The sequence below is a fragment of the Rhyacophila brunnea genome, unplaced genomic scaffold, assembly GCF_057557595.1.
Source record: "Rhyacophila brunnea isolate RB1 unplaced genomic scaffold, BYU_Rbru_1.0 scaffold_8, whole genome shotgun sequence".
Taxonomy (NCBI): domain Eukaryota; kingdom Metazoa; phylum Arthropoda; class Insecta; order Trichoptera; family Rhyacophilidae; genus Rhyacophila; species Rhyacophila brunnea.
The window spans coordinates 29,522,315-29,544,874 of NW_028233350.1; the positions used below are offsets into that span (position 1 = coordinate 29,522,315).

The following is a 22,560-nucleotide window of genomic DNA, read 5'->3' on the forward strand; positions in this document are numbered from 1 at the left end:
ATACGTTACATCATGGTCGTGGTCGATAATTGAGAAACACTTGAGAAATAAATCGATGTTCTTTATTGTGATATTTGAAGAAAGCCATTGACCAAATGATTGTATGGATAAAAACGTTATACAGATATGAAATACATTTGCGCTTATTGTATTGATATTTTATTGTAGACGTAGAAAAGATGCTGTTATTGTGGTTGACCTTGTTCTTTTTCGTAGATAAATGAAATTAAAAGAAAAATACATTTTAAAGATTGATAGCTTTAATTCCATTGTTGAACACAGTTCGTATGGAAAGAACTATGGCTTGCAAGAGGAAATGAAACAACTGCTAAAATGCAAAGGATGTTTGCGATCGGTATGTATTGTTTTTTGCACTGCGTTTGGCAGACGTTGACTGAAGCATTGCCAACGTGTAGAACGAGATGGTTATTTGCAAAAAAGAGACAAACGAATGTAGGTACATAATAAATATTCGACAATTGAAAAATTATTCATTAAAAATAGAATGCGCGAAATATTTTGCAGCTGCTGGAAAATTTAATGTTTTTAAATTTACAATCATAACAAAAAACTGGCGCGTATTATATAATGGGAATATAACAATGTTTCAAACAACATAATCTTATCGTCGTTGAGCTGTCAAAACTTTCTATGTAGTTCGTTTATATTAGATCACATAGTATAGTTAAGTATAGTACAATCCTCAACGTTATATATACACCCGATCCTCTGTTTGCACGGAGGATACGTACCAACGAATACCGTGCAAAACAAAACCGTGTAAAAAAAGATACGATGGCTATACAAAAATGATAGATATGTTCCATTACTTAAAATCAACTCAAAATACGAAATTCTTGAACTCAAAAATAAATAAATTTATTTATTATTTATACATAAAAATACATAGTTTTCGATTTACATTAAATTTAGAATAGAGAAATATTCTATATAATATTCATACTGTATCGCTACTTGACAACAATAATGTGCTCATTTACTGCTGTTTTTCGCTGGCAAAAAATCACTCTCATCGCTGGAAATATTTAATGACGCTGACGCCGAAGCACGCGAAGCGTCTCTCGTATCGAACCCGAAGTGAATGACTAGTGGCGCCATGTATGTCAGGGTGGCATCCGGTGACAACATATGTATGCATGCACCAGTGGCGTGCGGTTCATTGCAACGCATTTTTTTGATAAATATGTACATACATACGTATTTTCATTATTTTTAGTTTTTTAAAACCGTATTAAAGGAAAAAAATAGTGTAAATAAAAAATAGTCGGCACTTTTTTAAACCGTTTTATTTCAAAACCGTGCAAAAAAGCCTTACAAAAAGAGGATCGGGTGTATTACAAATATTAAATGTAATTATATAATTATAGAAACCTCCAATATAACTAATATATCATATCATTTAATTAAGAGCTTAACACATATAATATACGACACGTATGAATCATCTCAGAGATATTACAAACACTCATTGATGAAAAACTCCTCACTACCTGTTAGATAAATCAAGGTATTTAAATGAAAAAATAAATAAAGTAGTCTATCTTTATTTTTGTGCATATAAAACGGTTTTGACTCTCATGTAAATTTTTTAAAATTGTTTATCAACACAGTGGGTGACATAATATTTCTATATTGGTGTTAGGGCAACTTAAATATTTGTATAATCTAAGGTCTCAATTAGCATTAAAAGAGGCACTTATTGCAATGGAAAGATCTTCCATGGCAATAGGAGTCGAGGTTTTTCAACCAAGTCAAAATAAATAATTACGACTGAGGCTCACAAGTAAAAAATAGAAACCCTGCACTATATCGGACGCCGATCACAAACTGGATGATAGGAAGTTCATACTGGAATGATCTCAGAATAAATTTGAAGGGTGTGTTAGTACGTTATATGTGCAGTATATCAAAAGGTTGATGAGAAAAATACTGTTCATTGATTTAATAGGTACGACTATATTCATAGAATAACTTCAATAATTATTAGGCTACAATTGAAATGTAGAACAATGATATTGTTGATACATATTGTCATTAGATTAAGGTCGTTTGTTTCTGCGTAATACTGCGTGAAGGTTTATTAATATTGTAAGTTTTTGATTTTATTAATGAATTTTGAATTAAAAATACGGTAGATTTTCTATGCAATTGTATGATAAATCAATATTTTCGAGAATTAACACGAGGCATTGTTACGTCTCGCTACTGGCAACACAAATACAGAAATAATTGTAAAGTTACCAATAATTAGTCGTTCTGGCTAACTACGTCAGATGCAAGGCGAAAAATATAACATTATTTCCCATTACAGCAGTTGTTTTCTAACTTGTTTATTTTGTGGCGTTTATAGACCACACAGTTTCTCGAAACTGTGAATCAAACTAGATTCCGCTACCCTCATGTCTCGTTCCACGTTGAGTTTTGGTTAGACGTCGAAACTTTGCTTTACATTGATAAGTCGTCGCAAATATAATCAGGGTTCACTGAACTTGCTATTTAAGTTTTACTTATTGACCATAACCAGATTCGCCGATCACAATGTTTACCATAAATAACATGTATCTCTAACACATGGTAAAATTATTGTTTTAAATCACTTTCAATCGTCACTTTGATGCTATAACTAAGCAACTTGATTCATGCTTTTTGTAAAAAATATTATTAAATATGCTACATTGTTTTCTTCATAATAATATAATGTAAAGATAATATCTCTATGGAAACTGACCATTATAAGATTTTTAAAGGAGTATATTATGTTTTTTATATTCCCCACTCCCTAAATTCTATAAACTTGTATTTATTTATAGCCTACCTACTGCTAAAGACGTTAATATATTTGACATTTACAAAATACTTAACAGTTCCGTAAGTTCAGTTATTGTAATGTCACCTTGGGTTACCTAGTCCATTCACCTGCCAATAATTTATGTCAGTTTATATACAATTCGTCATCTTCATAGTCGGCTATTCCTAATCATCAATATTTCATCTAATTAATTTGTTATTATTTTAAAAATCGACAGCATTATCCATTTAATACATATAATTAATAGATATCCGTCAGATTTCATTTACTTGACATACATAAAATTATTGACGCAGATTGATTGCAAACGGGGTGTCGCATTTCATTATGAACAAAATAGATATATCTAAAAGTATACGCGACAAAGTGAGACATACTCAATTGTGAAAAAGAGATATGAAAGTGATAAGTGAGATCAAGATAGTATTATGACTTGTAGGCTTTAAGAATGTATAGAAATACTTGTTTGATTATAATTATGTTTTATTTCCTTTTTAATCATTTTATATGTAAAACAAATAGCAAATCATGATGATGAAACCATATTAAATTTATTTATGTTATCAAAATAGAAATTTATCTTTTACTTCGTGACATATTATTATCAATAACGTACTATAATCCAAGGTGACGAAACGGACGGAATTTACTTGCATATTAAAAGGAAGGTTAACTGAATATGATTAAATAACAGGAAAACTAATTCAATTAAGGCATAATCATTTTTATATGCATAAAATTTAATTTACCAACAATGTAATAATCGTGATAACAGACCCAAAAGTTCTATCAGTATAGAAGGATCTAAATATCCTTGATCGAGAGTATTTACCTGACGTCATGAGGCATAGGTAAGGTGGCTCCGCGATCCAGTAGGATCTTTATGATCTCATAGTTATCTCTGTGCGCGGCTAGGATGAGAGGTGTTATGTCGGGGGTGAATGTTGCTGTATCAGGCGGTAAGGCTTCCCAACTCTGAAAAAAATAATCAGTAATAAATTAAAGTATTTTTATGCATGTCAGTGTCATGCAGAAGGCGGAGCCGTCCTAAACGAATTCCACAAAGTATTAATCTTAGGGGTTGCAATACCGAATTGCAATACCAATAACGGTATTTCGTTATTTCCTATTGAATACCGGTATTCGTAAAATAATTGAAAAAAAAACATAATTAGATTTTTAGTATATAAGTATATATTATGTAAAAATCTTTTTAAAATATTAATATTTTATAGCATGCATCATATTGATGGTCACCAAGGACGATGAAAAGCCACGGAAGTATACCAGACATCGCGTAATCTGATAAAAATTACAACGCCGTAATGCTTTTTATGTAAATTATTACATTTTGTTTCAACTGTCAATACCGAATATATCGGTATTGTCTGATTTTTAAAACCGGTATTTTGGTATTGAAAAATACTGGGATACCGGTATTACAATTCCTAATTAGGCTATGCAGATGACCAGGTGGTTTTCGGGGAAAAAGAAACACATACACGACATTTTTACTCCTCTGGAGGATGTGATGAAACGAATAAAACTAAAGGATAACATCGAGAAGACCGAGTACTAAAACTGTCGGTGAATAATAGACATTCAGGAAACCAAAATGTTGGTAATTCGAAATTTAAAAGCACCGTTATTTTTAAGTAGGTACTTTGGAACCAACATATCCAGAAAGAATGATATTAACCTCGAACTTGCCAGCTGACATTATATGATCTATTCAAGTCAAAATTATTGTTCAAAAAGCCAAAATTTCGGGTGTACAACGTGACCGTAAAACCAATCGCTCTGCATGGGTGTGAAACCCGGAGATTAATGGAGAAGCAAGAGATGGATATTCAAGTATTCGAAAACAAAATTCTCCGAAGAATACTTGGGGCTGTCAAAGGTGGTGCACCGTACGAATGCTGAGCTCTGTGAACAATAATTTAAGCCCAATATAGTAAATTTCTTTAAAGCGCAAAGTCTCAGATGAGCCGAGCACGTTGTTACATGCGATGGATCTAGAGTTCTCTATAAAGTTTATGAATGAACCCATGTAGACACTCGGCTTCTGGGCCGCCTCCGGAGACAGTGGCTAAGGGTGGAGGTTGGCTGTTAAGACTTAACATACATAATGCATACTAAACTTTATCAGTCAGACTTTTTTGACTTTATTGAACTTAAAATACAGATTTCTGATTAAATTACACCCTGCGTAAACCAAGCCATTATAGATAATAGACAAAAAAATATTCGTCTATTTACAAAAATCTAAAATTATGCAATTTCATCATACAATTTCAATTTTAGATATTTTAAAAATAAAAGAATATTTTTTATCTATTATGGTTTCGTTTAGGCAGGGATAACATAACTTAAAAAAAACTAACCCCAAAACCATCTGCAATTTGTACTCTTAATTCAATGAAAACAAATAAGTACAATTGACAGAGTGTACACCATGTTTGTCAAATCTCGACAGCCTGCTTCCACTATTATGGTTTGGCTTAGGCAACGTTTATTTGAATTTTAAAATGTAATTAGTACTATCTGCAATTTGTATTATTAGTTTAATGAAAACAAATAATTATGAATGAACAAATTTAGAGTGCACTATTTATGTCGGATCTCCACAGTCTACCTCCACCGTTCGCCACTGCCAGGAGAAGATGGGCGGATAACGTAAATAGGGTCTCGGAGATGCTGAGTGTAACCGACTGTAGAGATAGAGATTTCTGAAAGACGGTTATATAGTCGGTCATGAACCTGAATGGTCTGTAGTATTCGTTTATGTACGTAATTAAATATGTCAACGTTTTCGTACCGTTCCGTAACCGTTCAACAGTACTTTACTACATTACAGTTAGTAGTCTCAACATACGAATATATTCAAGCATATAATTTAGATCTGTATGTACCTGACAGTCAGACCATCTTATGTCCAAAAATAACATTTTCGGTAAGACGCAATATAAGATTTGTCATGGCCATAATCGTAATTGAACGTAGTTATGCAGAATGTAGCCAGTCCACAATAATGTCGAGCTGAGATAATGGCACTTTAGTAACAACATAATTATTAAAAATGTATGTAAAATGTTAAATGTCAAATTGTAGATAGTATTTTATTTCAACAATATTTTTTTTGCGGTTTGGCTTTTTTCAGCAGAATGTAGAGAAAACCTTCTCGCATCTGATCTATATTATATCTCATTTTTTTTTTATTTTTTGTGGACTGGCTACTTTCTGCATAACTATGTCTAATTATGGTTTTATTGTTTTAGGAAGTTGGGGGGGATATGTAATAATTAGTATCGAAGTGTAAATTAAGCCTGACAGATGTGATAATTTAGATAAGTACACAATTTGTACCTTTTCAGCAAAATTGGACATACAACACTACGGCTTTGAGGTAGAGAAATTACTAGCCAGTTAAAATACATTGCCCCTAATACCTACTAGACTACAAAACACCGTTAAAATCTCGTCTTACAGAGACAAAAAAATATATATAGTAATTGCATTTAGTTCAGAATGCTGGACAGTAACAACGGTGGGGAAAAACTGCTGCCAGCTTAAAAATCCTATGAATGCTAAATGACGTAACTCAGGTTAATTGAGTGTGATGTATCAGGATCAATTGTACACGAATGAGATTATCGCAAAATATTGGACGACTTCTGTGAGCAGGCCATGCGCAGAGCATGATGAAATGCGAGCCATGCAAGCACGTTTAAGATAAAAAGGCGGAGAGCAGTTGTGGAATTCGAGACTTCGATGGGGTTTATGATTTAATATTGGGTGTCCAGCATTGGCGGTTAGTAGTGGGTGACTGTCGGGCTTGGACTCTTAGTAATTTAGGAGTAAGGAATCTGCCCCGGGTACTGGAGTCAACGATGGTGATGACGTTGACGTGTTTTATAATATGAATAATGAGAAAATTAAATAAGTAATAGACCGTACATGAAAAACCATATCTTAATATACACAGAATGAGTAGAGTCATTTATAGAACGAATCAATTCATAGACCAAGAGAATTGCTAAGATTTTTACCTGACTGTAGTTGTATTTTCCAGACATAAAAATACACTTTAATTTGCATAAGTACTTTTAAAAAGATTTAAAGCTCGTTATTTTTTGAAATATTTGGCGCCCTTTTACGAAAAAGGAATACAATTTATTCAAATATCAAACGAACGATGTTCATTTCGAGGCGGAGATTCTTCTTTGGGCAGTGAGCAAAAAAAACTATAGGTTCAAAGAAATCTTTTTTTTACTTGGTCAATTTATAAAATGACTTCCTGCTGGTATTATTACGCCATTTGTCTTGCGAAAGGGCGCGAAAGATTTTATTTTTTTGGACAGATAACCCCATTTTCCCAAGATAGAGAAAGTATTTTTTTTAATGTAGGATTCGCCTTTTTTGAATTTGGAATAAATCAGCGGCTTGGCAATGTAAATCGTGATTATTATGTCCTTGGGATAAAATTTATTACAAATTTAAATTTTCAATTGTTTCAATAATAGACAATACAACAACTGTTAGCACCTTTAAAATTAAACGTTTTCTTAATTGTAATATTTGATTGAGTACAATATAAACCGAAGTTTACAATATTTATTTCGATTATTATTTAGTCACATGTCTGTATGTATTCATTTATTGCTTACAAAAAATAGCCAATATTAGAATATTAACAAATACAAATAAAAAATGATAGGATTTATTGAGTGATAATTTTATAATACTGATTGGCAACGACAGTTGTCTTTATAAGCCAGTGCTTCCCAATTTTTTTCATGCCACGGTTTCGAAAATTTGAAAAAATATTCCCGACCCCTTCTGTCGATAAATAAATTATTTTGATTATTAAAAGCTTTATTTGGCATTAATTGTTACTATACACATAAAACAATATAAAATAAGATAAATAAATACTATACATGAAAGCGATGAACACATTTTATTGAGTGATGTGTGTACATGTGTTTACATAACAAATCCATGTCAGATTCCAATGTAAGAAATGATAATTTACAATGAATCTTCCGAACTCTACGTTGACAGGCATGGCCTGTGATTTTGTTTATTATGAGTAATAACGAAATTAATATTGTTTTGTATAGGTACCTATGTATCCATGCAAAAATAATTATGGTTACCAATGTTGCTTTTGCAATTGACGGATATTCTTACTGTCTGTAATTCTGACATACTGTTTTCATTAAATTCCACTTTAAGCGAATTATCTGATCTGATATCGATAAATTCTTCTTGAGCTGCCCACGTAGATAATATGATCACATTTTAAGGACTTAGAATAATTATGGAGTTCTGATCCAATTGTATTTTTGATCCATAAAACTTCATGCACCGAACCCATCTCCAAATATTTGTAGTTTTTCTGATATATTTCGCGCCCCCCGCAGAAGCTCTATGGTCCCACATGAGTTTATGAAACACTATCCTAAGTTCTAAGCAGATAATTATGTATCATAATACTATATTTTCTTAAGTTTTAATTTTGTAATACAATTGTTCTCCATGAAAATTTGACACGTTACCAAATCATTACCTAATCTGAAGATAAATTTGGTAATACTTTTGTTAATGCTTCTTTATGTAAAGAAATTAATTTATTACATTGTAAATTAATTATTAATAATATAAAATTATACAAAAAAAAATAATACATACGTAGTCTATGTATTTATGAATATCACGTAAATAATAGAATAGTGAATATCGTAATTGATTTACTTTAATGGAATATTATATGAATAAAATTCATATTGTATACGGCCTTTGCTTAAAGTATACAATATAATAATATGTATTATTTATTGGAGGGATTATTTTTTAATATTCACGAATAAATAAGCAATGTTTTTATATGTTGTTATGCTTTATTTTAGATATTTTTGCGAAATTTATCTGATCTTATGAAGTATGTTATTATCCAGATTGTGTATATTTCTCCAATTAAATGATTTTGTGACATCATTGTATATACTAATCATTCTTAACCATGGAAATTGCTAGGTTTGTCGTAAAATGTACCCGAAAACGAACAAAAACCCTTCCTAACCTAACCTCACCTAACCTAACTTGACATATTTTAGAGAAAAGGAGAGGGAGACAACTAATTACGAAAATATTGAAATCTTCAATCGGAAATAAGACAAAAGCAAAAAGTTATCACATGTCATTTAATCTACCGAAATTTCACACGGGGACTGGTTAATCGTCTAGTGTTTTTTTAAACGGTAGGTTAATATCTGGGGGTAATTTACACATAGAGTTATTGATATCGGGCTTATGTCCAGGGGGTTGTACAGAGTTTAAAAACATATTGTCTTATTATCTCGAAAATATTCACTAACATTATGTTGCGCAGTTGATGACAAATCTGATATTAGCAACCATGCTGACCAAAACAATAAAGTAGGTAATATTTTTATTAATTATTTTTTGTATTCAATGAATAATTCACACGATTTAAGAATATAATATTCTAAATATTGAACATATTCAATAGAAAAAATCTTTTTGAAAAAGCCCGCAGGAATAGAACCTGCATTTTGGGTTTCGCGCCCGTGCACATTGTGCCCGTGTACAAAGAACCTAATATTTTCTGCGCATTACGTTGTATACTAGCTGTAATACTCCATACTTTTTTTTTTACTGCATAATAGATAATCGAGAAGGGGATTTTATTGAATATCAACTGGCAGTTTTTATTACACGTAATCGGTTAAAAAAAATGTTAAAGTGCTTTTATGCAAGTGTGTCGCAATCGTGGCCGTTATTCTATGGTGTGTCAGTATTAGAAAAAGGTTGTTACCTATTGGCATAGCAAACGAAAGTGCTATGTTTCACGAAATAGTTAAATCATATTTTCCCCTAAATATTTCAATAAATTCATCTTTTTAAAATAATTCCTTTTTGATGCGGAAAGAAAGAAATGATATAATAACTTGGGTTTATTTTTAAATTTCCCTTGCGAGTGAGATATAACATCTAAAAGACATTTCATTAGAACATAACGCCTTGTTGCACTTTGAATAATCATAATATATTTTTTCGTCGAAATATCTGTTTCAGAGGATTCGTTTTGTATAAAATATATTAACATTTCACATATTGGAAGATCAATTCTTTCATATTTATTGTATTTTGTAATACATAATATATATAGATTTATAAAGTGACGTGACGAAATATTTTTCGTATTGTAAAATATAATTATGGGTTATTATTTTTTTATGCAATACTGAATACACGCAAGATTTTTTTCTAATGATTCTGAGAAATTTGAAAGTCATATATTTTACATAATTAAAGGTTATTTGAAATAGGTACACAGGATAATAAATTGAGAAGAAAAGTGTGTAAAATTACTATATTTTCATATAAAGAAAGTTAATAAAATACAATTATAAAATAAAACGTTCGTTTATACTTTATGGGATCATTGTCATCTGGTACAAAAACAATTGTCACACAAAACTTAAGAAAAAACCTCAGAAATTTACATATTTTTAGACAAGTAACTTTGATAAATACTAATACATTGGAATACTTGGGATTTCATCATGGTATTGGCAGAAATGATTTACATTCTGAATGTATTATGTATATTATCAAACATACACACTCTCCAATAATTACCACATTAAGAATCCGAGATAAACTAATCATGCCGATTTCCTGACTACGCGTCTGAGGTGTAATCTAATATACACACACATATATATATATTTTAATAAGTGTGATTCTGTATTTAAAATTGTATGTGTCCATTAACGAATACTATTTTTTTTTAAATCTTGTGTTTCGATCACTGAAAAAAAAGTTTAATTTTGGGTATTCATTCGTTCTCCAATTAAACAATGTGATATTATTTTATATATCATTTAATTTAATGCAATACTTTTGACACATTAATTAATTAAAGACTTAAGCATCTGTATATTTTACGATTACGAAAGTATTTTGTTACGAAAACAGATTTACAACCTTGGATAATTTTAATAAAGATCAGGATTAGTTTCCGACAACATTTATTCTAGACTAGAGAACATTTAACTAGAGAACTCGACCGGAGGATTTATGAAGGCCCATGATATTTATTGAAAAAATACCGATATAGAAAGAAACATTTGGAAAAACCTCAGAAATTTTTCTATTACAAAAAAATCATATATAAAATTAGACCAAATGAGACTCGAACTTACATCATTCATTTTTCGGGTGACTGCTCTCGTTTTTAATCCATTGATCTTTCTATAATTCATGCAAAGTATCTATGAACTTGCAAACGAGTATTTTAATGAGTGTCTTCGGTATTTCTTTATATTTTTTTTTCCAAAATTTATCCAATTATTTTGTCATAAATCAACTGAATATTTATGAAAAATGATCTTTCAAAACGTAGGTATATTATACATTAAATTTAACACTTTTGAATAGTCTCAACAATAGAGTGATTAATGTCAATAAGACATTAGGGGACATACACTAAGGAAACCATGACGCAAGATTTTTTTATTTTTTAACAATGAGTTTCGTGATGAGTAAAAAGGTTGAGATCCACTATCAATGTGTCAATAGAATACGAACCCAATATGGCAGAAACTCTTAGGGCATTAAACCTAAACCTACTTAGTAAGGAAAGCCCGCTGGGGGATACAGCCTGCAAGGAAAATAGTGGCTTACTAAAACGTGGTAAGTAGGTAGAAAGAATATTCAAGTGACTTTCTAAAAATCTTGAGCCTTTTTTGTTAGATAAACCAAACAAACAAAACGTATGAAAATGTTTTCTGAGTTTAATTTTCAATATTAATATTTATACTTCAATGATTATATTATGATTTAATAGTTGGTAAGAATGTGAATATGCAGACGTAAACAATGATTTAATCGTGCATATGCTTAAGTTCCATCGAAAAAAGAGTTTTTTATTTAATATAAAGCCTTAGGCATGGTAATTATCAATCCGCGATAAAGAATACATTATGTTAAGAGTAAAATGAATTCAAACTACTAAGTAGTAGATAGAAACTGATTAAAATATCTCGTCTACACGTGTCTACAACAGTGCGGCGTCCAATTGTCCGGAGGCCAGTCGTCCCATTCCCGTTTATTCTTGGTGGAAGAAGTTATATTAATTAAAATAAAATATTTATATATTACTTAATCCAAATAATTTAACAATGCCTGCTACTAGTTTTATCTGCTTAGTATACTGGGAAATAATAGGTAAAAAAAATATTTTTATAGCTACATATTTATGCAAATAAAATGTTAGTTAATATCGTTAAACTTGTCGAAAACAATATTCCTAGAATAAATTAGCATATAAACAATTCAAATAATGAAATTGATCAAAATTAATACCATCCATTACACATTAACATTATTCGAGATACAGCTCTCAGAAAGAGAATCGAAAATGGAAAAAGTAGTAATCCGTGTGTAGGTAGTTTGCTGGTAAATAGATATAGTTGTAAAGAATGTGATGACACAACGCACAATACAGAAGAATGAAATCAACTTGAGATGTCTTAATTTAACAATATAAAGGGTCCAGACCAAAGATGTTAAAAACATTCTTGAAAAAATGAGCTTTGGTCTACCTATTAAATTAGCTGTAAGTCACTTTGCATTGCAAGTTCGTTTAGAGAGAATGTCACACTTATATCATGACATTCCACTATAATTCCAGATTCACCCCATTAGTTATTTGCGTACATGCTTATATGTACAGATATTGTTAAAGTAAGCCTTGAATACTTTAATTCATAGGATTGGATAGTATATAATCAAATTTCACGGATCTTATACATTGCCGTATCAAAGCAGACATTTGATTATAAAATTTAGCTATTACAGGGCTCAAAATGGACCGGAACGCACAGAGCGCTGTATTGTTCATAAAATCTCCAAAATTTTCGCTGTCTGAGCTAGATAGGCCATAAAAAATCTAACACCCTTATTTTTATAAAATTAGATACTTAACTATATTAACATTTTCGTAAAATTATCGGGCGTTCTGGTTCGTAAAATTTTCCATTTCGAGCGCTGTAGTTATACGTATCTGTGGATAGATACTCATACGTCAATTTTATGTAGGCGACCAAAACAATACATTGACCCTTATTTTTAAGATATAATGGTTACGGAAAACATGAAGAATTGCAAACATAAGTTATATAAACAAAGCGACAGACTTTAAACTAGAATGCGAGCAGCCATTTTATTTTTGGGAATAGCAGAAGACAATAATAAAGTTGCTATCAATACAATGACACTAACAATCGTTCGATTCCAAAATTGACCTGCTTTACAAATTTCTAAATTGGAATACGTAATATTAGACTCCTTATATCTAGACTCCAAATTTTTTGGCAGATGAACGATTATTATGAAAAAATAGTAGGTACACTATAAAAAAATACTATTAATTTATAAAGAAAACAATTTTTCAATCTATAATCAGACTAAAATCTTGTCTCCTCGTCGACTGCTTTCCAGCGAGTTTCTCGATGTTATAACCTAATTCTCGGGTGTCTTTTTATAAAACTTCCATATTTTTCAATGGTGCTATTACTTTAGTTTGACTGTGTCGTTAAGCGTGGCCATCGACACCTTATAAATGAGGTATACTATAGACTGACGGATACGGGATATTATCGAATGCCTTCATTGTATACTGTTAAAAGTGATAAATGATATTATTAAGTTAGATTAACAATAACAAGATATGTGAAAAGTGCTACTAAAAATCTGTATATAATAATTCGTTACACGGAAAAATGATTACATTATATAACATTTTAATAATACCTGTCATCGAAAAAAATCTGTCATGCTTAAATATCCGAAAAAAAAGAAAAGTAAGAAATCCTCAACTAAAAAAATATTTATCACTGGAACTTAAAATTTTGTATGTGAGAGCATTTTGACAGTAGTTGTGTGAAGGATTATTGTAACCTACCTTGTTTTTGAAAAAAAATATTCAGTATGTCAGTAAAGATAAATAAAATTTCTCAAGACCACGAAGGAGCAAGCGTATCGAGGTTTGAATTCCCTTTGGGCTTGATATCTTTTAAACTAGGTACTTGCGTACGTGGTAGGGGTTGCAATGACAATACCGGTAGGTATTTCTTTCTATATTATATAACCGGTTTTTTTTAACAAAATATGCTATCATAGCTAATATGATATCATATTTATTTTTGGGGTTAAACCGTTATGGATGGAATTGTAGAATCCAAAAAAATAGACCTTTTATGTTTTACGATAACATGTGTATTGATTAAGATAGACAATACGACATACTTACGAAACGGAACGTCTTAGACGCAAATGAGTTTGTGAGATGTCTGGCAACAATTATATAATTTTATTTTTACAATGTATATTATTGTTTCATCCGTGGAGATACATATCCTCTGCTTAGGACTATAGGACTTATAGACTTTAACTTATGTAAGATTAAATTAATAAAAACCGTTTAAAATGATCTTATGTATAAAGAAACATGAACTACATGTAATTGTATTAAAATAATGAAATATAAAAAAAAATTAGGTAAGTAGGTAATGATTAGTTTGTAGAATCAATAATCCTTTGAGTTTTTTGCGCCGCAGAAGTATCTGTTCAATGGATTAAGCAGGTTCTGTTATAAATAATGTGTGAGATTAAATCGAATATATTAAAAATACATTTATGTAAGGAGACTCAAAAATATCTAACATTGCAACAATATTAAAATAAAGATTTCGTGATAAGCATAATATATTTATTTTTATTCTCTATATGTGAAAAAATATTGGTAGGTTATTAACATATCACTATATTAGCAATTGTTGTCGCTGACGTATTTAATTTTTTTAATAGTATAAAAAATCGGTATTTGAGAATATATACCGGAAAACCGGTTGCACAATCCCTAGTTACATCGGGTGATAAATAAATTTATTCTCCCCAGCGTAAGTACACAATGCCTGGGAAGTGTTGGAAAACTTTTGTGTTGTGAGGTTTTGTATCGGGACGGAGATTGAGTAGAGAATCTTTCGGAGTTAATACCACTTCGTTTAATATTCAGCGGTTAGTCTTTTATTATGCAAATTTGAGCGCAGCACTAACGTTTTACGATCTTATATATATCATTATTCGCTTAGCAATGATGCGAGAAAAATATTTTGATATTATTTGAGTCAGTGAATCAAACAGGTTTCGTGAATTGAATTCTACTTATTGGATATCTGAAAAAATATGAAGGTGCCCTTCAGCTGTAGTGATATTAAACTTATAGGTATACGAGAATATGATGTTAGATTATTATTACAACGTATTTATTAATTTGAGGTTAATTACTGATCCATATGCTTTTATTAGATTTTTAAGATTACATTTGTGACGTGTATGTCAAACAAGACAAGACAAGAGAATGAATGTATCTACGAAACGTCAGAAAGAAAGATGTTAATAAAAAAAAAAAGAGCGTCACATCATTTTGAGCGGTGTTGTCAACACTTTCCATAGACACTTTCAATTTCTTTAAATCAACAATTATTAATATAGATCTACTTGATTTCCATATTGAAGGACTTTATAAATTTCTCAGAGATTTCTTTGGTGGATGTGCTATAAATATAAAAAATATTATCATTTATCATTCAACTAGAATTTTGCAACATTCGATCAATTGTTTTGAGATAATAAGTACAGCCAAACTTGGTTATTACGATGAAGATGGGACCGACTGAATTTGCTCGTCATATCAGAGAATAGGTATTTTTTATGAGCGGTCACAAAAATACACGATTAGAATTTTTCCCCGAAACAAGCATGGCATTCATAAACTACAAAAGAAGTTGTTTATTGTAATGAACGCTGGTAGGTACGAGTATCTAGTGACTTCACAAACCTTGGATTTTTTACATGCAATTTCAACCATATGTGTGTATACTTTTTCAATATTGTCGGCGAAAACACCAATTAAGTAGGTACTTAGACACTTAACTAGTGTCATAAACGTAATCCGATTCCGGCGGCATACTTTCCGGTCGGATTTTATTGCTTAGGGTCGAAATATTTTTAAACGATCGACACATTAACAGTTTTAAGAATAATTTGACCATATTTTAGCTCGGTATAAACGATAAGTAGCTCATTTCAAAAGTGAATAAATGTATGGAGAAAATCATAAATCATCACGAAAATCATCACGAGTGTTTCCTAGTTACATTCGAAATCTCGCTATATCCGTGATCGTAATAACCAAGTGCGACTGTATTTATATTTATAAAGATAGTATGTGATTAACAGTGAATAGTCGAATTAATTATTATGACTAGTTTAAACTTTATATAATAACTCTTGAATTAAAAAAAAACAAACAAGTAGTCTACATCTGTATCTTCCAAGTATGCTTAAAACAAACTCTTTATTATTTAAATATAAACTTTACATTAGATTATTTTTATCATTTTATATTAATATTTTATAACTCGTGTAAATTTTTCAAATATATGACAAACAGTTACATGTGATTCATAAATACTCTGAAACTAACACCCCTTTTCTAAATATCTGCCTAAATGTATGTATTTTGCTATCGTGAATAATTGTTGAAAATTCATTCAATGTTAAAATAAAATAAATAAATATGTAAAATGACTCTGAATGAATTCGAAACACAAAAATTTGAAAATGGGCATTTGGAATTTGATTAAACATCTGAGAGTAAAATATTTTCTTTTTACGATCGCCTCGAGTATGGAAAGCAATAAAGAATGTTAGTGGATATTAAATTTAATTGTAAGCGTTACGACTGCTTATTCGTTCCATAAAATTTCGCTCGCCGGGCACTTTTAAAATAGCGGCTAATGGGAAAACTATAAAATAAATACTTAACGGGTAACAAAACATATTGCGAATTGATAAGATAAAGCGATGCTTCTGTACTACAGCCGTCATTAAAATATGGAATCGGCTACTCAGTGGGAGACCACCTAAAAACAATAATTATTCACAGAGTAATCGTCAAAAAACAAATGCATGATCATTTCATTCCGAAACCACTAATACACGAGACAGAAAATCATTAAAAGCAAATGAGATTTTCATTGATAAGCTTTTTCCCGAAACAAATGATTGTACAGATTAAAAAAAAAACAATACCTATTTAAAAAAAGGGTTGTGTTCCACATATATTTAATTAAAGAATTGAATATTCATTAAAAATAAATAAGTACATTGTTGAAAAAACGACAATCGCTAAATAAATTTAGTCATCGATTAAATATTTAAGTTCTGCATAAGTTTATGGGAAAATTACGCATATGATTGATAGGAATGTAAGTAAAATGGATAAGCTTTTTTCCAGAAGCTGATTTATTCAAACTACGTCTCGAATGAGCCCTACTAATAGTACATTGTCTGTTAAGAGTTTTATGACTTATATGTTATCTTGGACGCAACATTCAAGAGCATCAGATGTTAAATACACTTTCTATACGGATAGCCGGTCCTCTTCCGTTGAAATATATAATGTGACAGCAGCCATAAAGATTTTCCTGAATTTAAGCATTGTGCACATGTGCACAGTTAGTAATTATGAATGCTTTCGTTCTGATAATTGATATTTAATATGATCATGGGGTTGAATGGTCCGTAGTGCCAGCTTAAGCAAGTGAATGAGAATGGTTCCATTAAGGGGGGACATGCTCAGCGTAGGTCAAAATGAAGCTTTTGTTCTATTTTCAAAGCATGATCCTGGACATACCTTAATCGTTGTAGATAATCTATTTATATAATTTTGAAGCCTTATTATCCTTTATATTTATTTTAAACATTTGATGATACTGCATAAAGTATTTTTATTACATAAAATAGTATTTTTTTTAACCTCTCGCTCTAATGTTTTAGAATATAGTCATATTTCAGTACATAACTGTGCAGTGGTGTTAAGATTTTTTACATTTATTAATTTTTAAACGCATTTATAAAACCATCAGTATTATTTATATCGACATTATAATAGTGAAATATTTACGATAAAAAATTATATTGATAATCTCTGTGATCCCAAATTTGACAAGAATTAGGCATTTTATATTTAAAAAAATGGGCAAGATTAACACATTTGAAGATAATTCTAAAGATACTCATTATAAGCTATGTCTTTGACCATTCAAATGTGATAAACATTCTACAAATAATGATTGCTTTATAATAATTATTGACCTAAGAATAAGGTAGTGTTTTTTTGAAATACGCCATTTCTTTTGGCATTCCCTAGTGGTTAAGAAACAACATACGGCCGTAGCCATAAATTGACAAACAATAATTGAAGTAGGGAGTAAAATGATGTTAACGCGCGTGTTTGAACATGTACCGTTTAAAAAAAATTCGGTTAGGTTAGGTTAAATAGATTATCTACAACGTTTAAGATATGTCCAGGATCATGCTTTGAAAATAGAATAAAGCTCCATTTTGACCCACGCTGAGCACGTCCGCCCTTAATTAAATGAGGAATTTTGATTCATTCAGATTTAATCATCTATGTAAAGATGATGAAGTCATTATACTTTACGATTGCGGTGAATTTATTATAAGATATTCACTAAGCGGCGCCATAATAATTATGTGAGATTGCGAAGCATTCAGATTTCACGTAAATAACTAAATCAACAATGAACATAAGCACACTCGTAAAACATTTATTAACTAACACACCGATATTCAATACGGTTTTCTCAGCTGGTTCCACCCACAAACTCTATTGAATAATTCAGCAAATGTCTGGCCGGAGCTTCCCTAACTTTCTGGATTTTGAAACAAGTTAGTTTGTTTTCATGAGAGAAGATAAATGCGAGCGACAGAAACTACTGTTATTCAGAGTTACACGTATTTTCTGCCCACAAAAAATAAATTGACCGCCGACAAAAATAATCCCACTTTTAAAAATAGTCTTTATTTACTCCTCAAAATATTCTTTTCGATTGATGGATGGTCTTGCGATACAACGTATTTTCGTCAAAATTAATAACACTTTCATTAATCTAGAAAACCCTTGGTTGGGTCATTTATTATCCATTTGTATCTCTTTCGTATCAAGTAAACAGTGGAAAGACTGAATTTATCCAGCGATAATCTTGTCCTCAAGCGATATGGACATTGGACGGCGTTTTATAATTTCATTTGTTTAGCAAACATTATCATCACGTCGCAATATTTTACACGCACTCGTACTTATTGGTCCAGTTTTCTGGTGTTAAATTTAATGTGACTCCTAATATGGATATTTTTTTGAAATTATACTTCTTTTGGCGCGTTTGAAAAATCAGATCAGAGTGTATTTTTGGCGTGTGACATGTAACACATAATTAATTTTTTCACACAAAAAAAACGCACTCGATTGGATTCGAACCACCGATTGTTCGGTTATTAGCCGAACGCACTACCTTTACGCCACAGTATGATACTGAAATCGTGACGTATACAGTATAATATTATGGTTTAGAACTTTTCCGTTGCCTAGGCAGCGAATTTATTATTGTCGGCCATTTGCAATTTCTTACGTAATCAAACGATTAAACGCCATAGTGGCTGTTGTTAATTTAATAATAAAAACAACGATAAATAATTATATAATATAGTAATATAACTTAAAATTTATAGAAATAAACCAACGGCGCTTCAATAAGCGGCCAGTTTTCTTACGTGTGCAATTTAACAATATGATTAAGAGCTAGTCGAAGAATCTAGGTTATCACAAGTACACACACCGATTTTTTCGATGTAACGCATAGTTTGCAATGTGTGAAATTTCGCAACACACTTTGAGAGTATACTGTATTATATTATAAGCTGATGTACGGGACTTCTACTTTACGGCGGTGTTAATTAATTATTGAAAATTCACTTAGCATCCCAGAGGTCGTTCTTTTGGGTTTATCAAGGCATTGTGGCAGGTATGAAACAATCTACCGTGAGTATCCTCTGCGGTAATTGGAATTATCAACAAGGGTATTGTTTGTATAACGAGCAGAGATAACCGTGTATGTATACTCTATATTGCCTCTCATCGGATAGAAGCTTTTGAAGGCCTTCATAACGCAGTGCGAAAATTGATAATAACATTAAAGTAAAGGTAGGGTGAAAATTGAAAATGATGAACGTATTTCTGTTGTCGAAATCTATTGTTAATTGTGTGATACTTTTATTTTACTTAGAAGTTTCATATCACCTTACTGAAAATTACAATAAGCTTCAGCTTAATAATCGTTAAAAAATCTTTTTTTTTTAATAACAAAGGTTTAAAAGGGGTAAAAATTTAAGTACAACAATGACATATTAATTAATAACAATATTTCTTCATAATATTCTCCAGATTTTCCAATTAAAAATTCCCACCCCTGTACTAATTTGGAGATTAATCATCTATATCTTTCTCGTATTATATAACTCGCCTTTTTTTATTATATATATATATATATATAAGATAAAATGATAAATAACTATTATTCTTCAAATCTTGAAAAAAATATGAATAATGAATTATTATTTTCATGCTGTTAGACTTCGACGTATCTTTTATTACATATAAGGGTACGTGGATAAATTATATAGCAATTACTAAATACTTACATGTAATTCTCCAAATTTGTGCCTAGTCTCTTCATGGTCTAGAAGTGCTTCCACGGCCTCCACGAACTCTTCGGATATGGCATGAAGCAGAGCGTCTCCGGTCTTTACGCGGTGCTCGATGAGGAGTTCCACCATTTCCAGATTTTCGTTGTCTATGGCCATCAGCAACGCGCTTCTTCCAAGAGGATCTACGCAGTTCACGTTTATGTAGTTCGTCTCTTGAGCGCGCTGCATCATCCTGAAAACAGGAAAAAATATAGTTTAAAAAGTGATTAATTTATAATTACAAATATTAGTAAAATAGGTACCGACTCTTTTATGATAAAACGTGTCTTTTAATCAAGCGTAAAAATAATTAATAACTTTACTACAGTTTTTATTACGTTACTGGCAGTTATTATACAACGTTTTTAGTGTGGTTACTATTTAAAAAAAATATTTAATGCAGCATCACAATGGTTTTGTAAATGAACAAGATGGCGGCCTGTTTAGACATCGTGGTTCCGTTATTTAGTTTACATATTTTTTTTACGATTTTTTGTGATTTTTAATTTAAATATTCTATGTACCAAATGATATTGCATTGTATAAAAAAGGCTGTTTGGGTCTGGCCTTTCCAGTATATCACTGGAAAATAAATCTCAGAAAACGTTAGCGTGAACTTGCTAAAAACGATTTTGAAATTCAAAATAAGTAAAGAATATTTTATAAGTAGATGAAGAACAGTTTCTTCTGGCACTGCGGCCACGACGAAATGCCAGAAGTAACACTACTTTACAATGGCTCTAGTGTCGTTTGAAAGTAACGATATCAACACCTAAATGAGTCGCCTGCACTGCAACAAGAATTTGACATAATATGGTAGAATTAATGACCATTTTTAACTACACTTTCACATATAAAAGCTTCATCGAAATAAAAGAAGGAAATTTTTCTTCCATCTCCTGAGTACACAATCACTGCGTAAATTTTAATTACCACATTTAAATAACATGCTAACTGCACATAATGGCCGCTTAACGGGGACACGGTAGCCGTGTCGTCCGCATCGAACGAGTTGAGATATCCACACAATAAATGAATTAGTGTAAAATATTTAAATTGTTAACTTTTAATACTTTTATTTTTTAATGCATTATAAAACTTATTACACGTGATAAGAGCTTATATTACAATTTAATCATTATTATCATGAAACACAGCTCACGTTTCCTTTAAACATCGTATCATATTCGCGCTTCAAACTTTTCACGCGGAAAATTCTTCGAAGGCACCGTGGTTCACTATATTCATCACGGATGTTCGTTGTTAATTATAAAAACAAACTTACACTATACATAAAGCAAATCGATTGATCCCGGCAGATTCAGTCGCCGCCTAACTTTATTAACTGTACAAATTTAAAGTTTCCGCATCCTAGGAAAAATGTAAGTAATGGAAACTCTTTTAGACACAAACGCCTCGATGATACTGTGATTTTAATAATGAATGAAGTTTATAACAAATGACTCGTTGAATTCACGATTCGATGTACTTTAAAACAAAACTTATACATACATTTCTAAATAAAAATTTATTACAGCGTTCTGCGATATATTAGCCTATAACAGTAATCGAATAGAAAAGAATAAATACATCGCGAATACGGTTTTTATTCGAGTCTTTTGAACGTGACTATGAAAAATAAAATGATTCGATAATGAAAAAAATCGATGATTCAAATTACCGACTCTTTTGAATCATCGACGTCTTTCTCAGTCTCGGCCGCAGGATAATGGAATGAGCTAAAATAAAATTTTATGCGCGGTTCCAGCGCAGCTTGCCTGGAAGCTTCATAGATATGGTTCTTTAAATGGGTACTGTAAATCTTTATATATTCCGATTTTTATGTTTGACTTTTAAGATACCGTATAATATTATTATTACAGTTTTTTATGTTTGTTCATTTTCAAATCATAACTGTTCAGTTGAAACTATTAAGTGCATTTTAGTTTTATGTTTTTTAAATCTGATATTGATAGTATTAAAATTGTAACGATACAATATGAGAAGTATATTCCATACACACA

General features: G+C 30.9%; 1 protein-coding gene across 1 annotated transcript in view; it reads right to left on the reverse strand.

Annotated features, from left to right (window-relative positions):
• Positions 1–22,560, reverse strand: part of Trpgamma (Transient receptor potential cation channel gamma) — a 422,855-nt gene that overhangs the window by 77,464 nt on the left and 322,831 nt on the right. Inside the window, exons 5-6 of the mRNA XM_085958711.1 lie at positions 20,492–20,729; positions 3,663–3,805 (exon numbers count right to left, since the gene is read on the reverse strand). Of these exons, the coding sequence (XP_085814837.1) occupies positions 3,663–3,805; positions 20,492–20,729 (381 nt within the window). The remainder of the gene's footprint in view (positions 1–3,662; positions 3,806–20,491; positions 20,730–22,560) is intronic.